General features: G+C 40.0%; 1 protein-coding gene across 1 annotated transcript; it reads right to left on the bottom strand.

Annotated features, from left to right (window-relative positions):
- Window positions 1-1,045: 1,045 nt before the first annotated feature.
- fgl1 (fibrinogen-like 1) lies at window positions 1,046-5,565 on the bottom strand. Its single transcript, XM_008419781.2, has 7 exons — window positions 5,309-5,565; window positions 3,767-3,935; window positions 3,474-3,633; window positions 3,294-3,382; window positions 2,834-2,922; window positions 1,812-1,999; window positions 1,046-1,727 (listed from the first exon to the last, which is right to left on the bottom strand). Exons 1-7 carry the CDS (start codon window positions 5,360-5,362, stop codon window positions 1,529-1,531), a joined length of 948 nt encoding a protein of 315 aa, XP_008418003.1. The 5' UTR covers window positions 5,363-5,565; the 3' UTR covers window positions 1,046-1,528.
- Window positions 5,566-6,084: the final 519 nt, after the last annotated feature.

The following is a 6,084-nucleotide window of genomic DNA, read 5'->3' as shown; positions in this document are numbered from 1 at the left end:
GCGTTAAGCGCTGACGTCTCGCCCGTTTTTAACCTACGTACAGTTTGAAAGGGCGGGGAGTTCAAGCCTGAACACAGCAACCTATTCACTGGCAGAAGCGCGGCCCAGTAAAACGGCTTCCCGTATCATTTAATCAAGTGTACCAAAAGATAAAGGCTCGTGCCTTGCTTGTGTGACGACAGATTTTTGTCTCAGACTGCAGTTCACAACAAAGGCCCCATTCAGCGTCAACAGCAGTTAATATTTTCACACTGAGCGATGGTAAATTATATTTCAGCTATATCTAAATTAGATATTAACATGGATATTACTTTCTTAGAATATTTAAAGTGTTTTATTGAGCAAAAAGACACTTCGTTTTTATGGACAGGCTGGAAGACAGACATGCATGTGTAAAAAAAATTAAAGGTCACTGACTTAGGAGTATTGGGTCTGCATTTCCAGATATTCGCAAGTACATTCTTCCTTTCTGGAGTAAACATTCTGAATATCCTATTAAATCTATCTATGCAGAATAATCTGCCATATTGGGCATGGAGATACACACAGTCCTTTTGTTTATGACAATATATTTGATTTTAGTTGTTTAAAATGAAAACCTTTTACTTTAAATCTAGACTATGTAGTAATTTAGAGTACAAAAGTGCTATATTAGTATGGTAATTAGAGATAGAAGGTGAGTTTTATTATGTTACAACAGCATAATCGGACATGGGTAAAAGTTGTTTTATTGTATTTTGCATTCTATTCTGGTTATTTATACCCTAGGAGTAATCACAAACATACACGTCTATAGACCAACCCAAGATAAGATTTGCTTCCTAGAAGCAACAACAAACTACAAGATGGGTTTAGAAAAAAGTTGAAAATAACTGGAAATCAGATGGACTTATGCTTATGTTTCACTTTGGAATCTGTCCCCTGCTAATGTGATCACAAAGTCACATGTTACACTGTGTGTGGATTTCATGGACCACATGAAATCCTCCATAGCCTAGCAATGCGTTGTTTCAAGTTGTGAAACGAGTCAAAAGTAAGACAACAAACCACCTTGTCCTTAAAAAAAAGCAATGGATTTATTAGCAAGCACATTTGATGAAGAGCTTTGAACCAGCACAATGCTTGACAGGGTAGTTTTGAAAGGTTATGCCACTCCATTGTTCAGATAAAATACACATGTTCAGTCAATTACAGCTGTGTGATAATACCTCATGTCAATCCAATGTTTCATTACTTCTCAATAACGCTGACATCAGACTTCCTCTTATGTCTTCAAACCAGACAGCTGGATGCAACTTCCTCTTACAACATTCAAGTCTGAAGAACTGACCAAAACTTTCACACGTTGTCAATTTTGTCCCTTTGTTTGTTCCGTATTGTGTATGCAACTCAGCTTTGCCCTGACACAGTACAGGATTCTTATATATTATGAGGAAATGGTCAATGCAGTTGTAAGTACTACAAAGATATGGGTGATTGCAAAGTATTTTTGTTCCATTTGTTCATCATTTCCCAAAGCAAGCATAACCTAGGAAGGTGGCTTGAGAGAAACTACCACCTGGTCATCAGTGAGACGGGTTTTGTGGTCTACAGGTCTCAGCTTCATGATGCTGGTCTTCAGCGAATACCACCACCCTCTCCAAGGATACCAGACCACACCATCATCCGTGGAAGCACTGTAGTGTCCGTTGGGATAGTACACGCCATTGAGATTGGCCGAGTGGCATCTACGGAAAATACCAGTCGAACAGAGCATGTATTTGTTAATGTCATTGGAAGACATAAATGTGGATTTTTGTTTAGACTCGTACTTATTGAACCACCAGCCTCCTTTGTCTTCCTGAGCGCAGTTCCCCTTGTAGTTGTCATTGTCCTGGTCGTAGGTGCTGAATTTCATGCCCTGGTGACTGGCCCATTTGACCTCAGGAACCTGATAGCTTCCAGTCAAAGCATCTCCAGCGGTACCAACATAGTCTCCAAAGGAAAGGCGGTAGTGCTCCTACTGACGGAAATAAAAAAATAACAACTTGCATGAGGTTCCAAGAGTTCGGGATGTTTTTTTAAATGAATAACGTTAATAACTCTTGACTCTTAGTGTTTTCACACTGAATAAATCAAATTTAGTCGCCAATATCCAGAGATCCAAGATTGAAATGGATTCCTATCACTTCCAGTCTTTAAAACTTTGTATTGTCAACAGAAACCTTTAAGATGTCACATTTGAGGTAGGTTTTTAATTTGACAAAAGTCAATGTTTCTTTTAAACAGGACCCTCAGGTAGGAAGCAATGCACCAATAATGATCCTGCTGTGTAAAAAGTACTGCATACCTGACCTTAAATTTTTTTGAGTATTTTTTCCCAGTCACACTGACAGATCATAGTTAGAGCACCAACTCCTACCTTTATTTTCCGTGGAAATAGATTAACCTACCTTTATTTTCCGTGGAAATAAAGGTAGGTTATTCTCTGTAAATAACCTTCCAATGCAATTGTGACGATGGTTATGACTAGATAGAATGAGCTTTGCATAAATCCACTACGATTTATGCAATTGGAGTTTTAAGAAGCATCTTAAAACTCCAATTAAGAAACAATTAGCTACCTAGCTAGGAACTATCTAGCTAGGTAGCTAGATAGTTTGCATAATCCAAATTTTGTCTAAAATCTAATATGCTTACTTGTTTTTACAGTTTTCCTGCTGCAATAGGGTTGAAATTAAGATATAATGTTACTTAATATGTTTTTCTTTAAAAAAAATATTCCCTTTTAATCTTCAAACAACTACACACAGTGCTACACATAATGTATTCCATCAACATTTAGGACTTGGACCTTTTCATTTGCTACTTGGAAGTTCTTGTACTCAGCATAGCGCTGGTGGCCATCAAAGTCTTCCAAGTTGATCTTCATTGAATAATTCCCTGCAAAAGAAGGAGCCACAAGAAAAAGGATAAGTTTATGCAGCATACAATGTGGCCTGTAGAAATTTAAGCGCTGTTGCGTTGATACAAGAATGTCCTGGTGTTGGAATCCCAGCAAGAACACCAGAGGTAGACACCAGCAACCCTGCGAGAATTTTGCGGCCATCGATGGGAAAGTGGATGAGCAGATGACATTTCTGGACAACACAAGTGTTCTCCAAAGCACTAATAGTTGTTATTTTGACCACTTGATGGCAGCAGACAAACAAAGGCTACAGAAAAAGCTACACATGGCTTTTTCCACAAAGTAGACACTTAAAACAGCATTTGCATGTGTTAGTTTTCAGTCTACCAAGCAAAACAATACTAACCTTGTGTTGTGAGAAAATGCAGGTTATCGTTTCCAAGCCAAAATTCTGCATTCAGGTCTCCAAAGCCGTCCTTATACTCTATCCATGACCTGATGGATTGATAGTTGAGGAGATTCTTATTTTTTACACAGACAGTTGAGTTTGTACCAATGCCTATGATGCAGCATGCTGCAGACACACCTGTTAAATGCCTCTGTGCCATTGACCCGTCTCTGCAGGACAGTCCATCCTCCTCCTTCAGTCATATCACAGTAGACTTTGACCACTGAAGGGCTCCCTCTGGGCCTGATCCGATACAGACCGCTGGATTTGAATCCAGAACTGTAGACCTGGGAGCAGTCTGACACACAGATTTACACAAGTCCGTTTATCCAACAGACGGCATAATCAAATACAGCTTCAGCAAGGATTTCACAGGGTTTTCACAGGGTTTTCACAGGGTTTTCTGAGGGTGCGAGGCAGTGGGCGTTGACCTGCTTGCTGGGTGTCCTGGACCCGGTCAGGTCCGGTATCGTTGCTGTTGCCCTGTTGGGTCATCAGCTGTAAGCTGTGTAGGAGGAGCTCCTGTTTCTGAAGCTGTCTCTTCAAAAGCTGCTCCTGCTGCCGCAACCGAGCCAGCTCCCCGCCGCAGCCGTCTGACGCCTACACAGACACATACACACATATGTGTGGTCCCTGAAATGTTCACATCTATTCCCTTCCATTATCTCATTTGGTTTCAAATATGCCTGTTGGAAAGCAAAATGTAGAAAATATGTGAAATATAAAACGCACTGAAATTATGAAGCCTTTAAAATAGACAACTAAGTCTGCACAAATGTCAGCTTTTGTAGGAAATATATAAAAATCTCACTGTGTCGTGACAGTACAGTATGAGGCAGGTAATCTGTGAAAAACATCAAGCTTCTGTGCCTTGTCCCAGTACTAACTAGAAGCAACAAATCAGAGCCAGGAGGCAGGTCTTCGCGCTGTCAATCATCCCATGTACGTGCCTCCTCCCCCTACACATGCCTCCCTCTTGCCATCTGCTATACAGCTTCTCTTCGTCAGCGGAGACTCTCGTGAATGCTAAATCTAGCTAACAGGGCCTCCAATGATGACAGATAAACGGATTTTGGGTAACAGTGAGTTGTTTCTTTTCCATTAGCATTTTTAGGAGCACATTCACGAGGTTGATTGACAGCGTTAAGACACTCCTCCTGGTTCTAATTGGTTGTATCTGTCGGCACGGTGCGTTTTTTTCCAGACGACAATAGCAGCACATGGGAGAAGATGATTATCTGTTTCATATTACACTGCCACGTCATTATACGACATTGTGATAGTTTGAACAAATATGTAAAAACATACTTTTTCTATAAACGTTGTATACATGCAGCTTTAAAAATGTGGAAATTTTGGGACAAATTTTCAATCTCATGTTTCTGTAAGGCTTTGACACGCTGATGCCAAGTTTAGCTAGCTCCCGTTTCTGTTGGAAAACAGTAATGAATCCATAAAAATAGCACTCTTATTATTTGTTTCTCTCATGTGAAACAGTGTATTACTATCAGACAACAATAGTCAAAATAATGACAGAGTAGACATTTTAACGCTTTTGAGGTGACAGAGATGCTAGGCTACCTATTAGTGATTACCTCAGTTAGAAGCACCGAACCAAAAACGGGTCTCCGTCTATGTATATATTTTAGAAAATGTGAAGCTCTATGTTAACTCTGAGATAATATAGAGAGAATAAATTAAAAACTAAAAGAAAAACTGTAATATGTTCAGCCTTCCTGTTATCATCTGAAGGTCTGGCTATCTTTTACAGCTTGAATAAGCAGCCATAATGTCTGTTGTAGACACACCATGAAATACAATACCTTTCAGCTGTAAGTGAAGTGAAAACAGATAAACAGAACCGTTTTGGCTGCATTGTGACAAAATATGGAAAATTCAAGGAGTACATGGATTTTAAAAAGCACAGTTACAGAACACCCCAGAACAGCATTCGGATTATTCAAAGTATTCACCTTGACAAATGAGGTGCAAGCTGCCAGCATCATCAATCCTGTTAGCAGGGCCATGGTGGGGCCTCTCTTCCTCCTGTTGTTGAAAAATTGCAGCACAACCAAGAAAGAAGTCAGTAAAGCAGACTGATTCTTCAAAGAGTTTGGGCTTATCTGTTTGATTCTTGTCTTGGAGAATGGAAAAATCTTCCTACAGCTGAGTCAAAACAAAGGAGGAGCACCTGGAGAAATGCCTGATTCTCCACGGTGATAAAACACACCAAATGTTCAGGCACGGCTCAGAACAGATGTACCCAGAACCTGCCAAGACCAACTTCACGTTAAAAACAAGTTTCTAATATTAAACTTGTTGTTAAAAACAAGCTTTGTGTCGCTTGGTAGCAATCGTACCGTGATTCTTTGATTCTTCCTGGCCAATGCACCGTGGCTCCCATCTACCCCATCCTCTGTGAGTGTCATTGAGAGACTTGAGTGGTCATCGTCTTTCTGATTAGCAGCTTTGTGCCATTTGAAATAATGGTTTGGAGTGGGTAAATGCGCCTGAAGGTCAGCGTTTGTAGGAGGATAGAGGACAGAAGGAGGCCATTTTCCTCCATTATTTGGTTGCATAATTGTTCTGTGACTGATTGCAGTCAGACAGCCTCGTTTTATAAATACGGTGCGGAAAATAAGTATTTAATACACTGCCGATCTTTTTTATTATTATAGCAGCATCTGAACGGTCAGAGGCAAAAAGAGAGAATTAGTAAAGAATGAAAAAACACAGAAAAAACAATGAA

Source organism: Poecilia reticulata, linkage group LG10 (assembly GCF_000633615.1).
Source record: "Poecilia reticulata strain Guanapo linkage group LG10, Guppy_female_1.0+MT, whole genome shotgun sequence".
Taxonomy (NCBI): Eukaryota; Metazoa; Chordata; class Actinopteri; order Cyprinodontiformes; family Poeciliidae; genus Poecilia; species Poecilia reticulata.
The sequence above is the reverse complement of the archived record's forward strand: the minus strand, read 5'-3'. Positions and strand labels throughout refer to the sequence as shown.

What these genes read in the sequence shown, in the direction of transcription:
- fgl1 (XM_008419781.2), bottom strand. Translation starts at nt 5,362, where the DNA reads ATGGCCCTGCTAACAGGATTGATGATGCTGGCAGCTTGCACCTCATTT. An exon ending in CTTGCACCTCATTTGTCAAG is followed by an intron (nt 3,936 to 5,308) that starts GTGAATACTTTG and finishes GTGTCTGTGTAG; the next exon opens with GCGTCAGACGGCTGCGGCGG. An exon ending in GGAGGCTGGTGGTTCAATAA is followed by an intron (nt 1,728 to 1,811) that starts GTACGAGTCTAA and finishes TATTTTCCGTAG; the next exon opens with ATGCCACTCGGCCAATCTCA.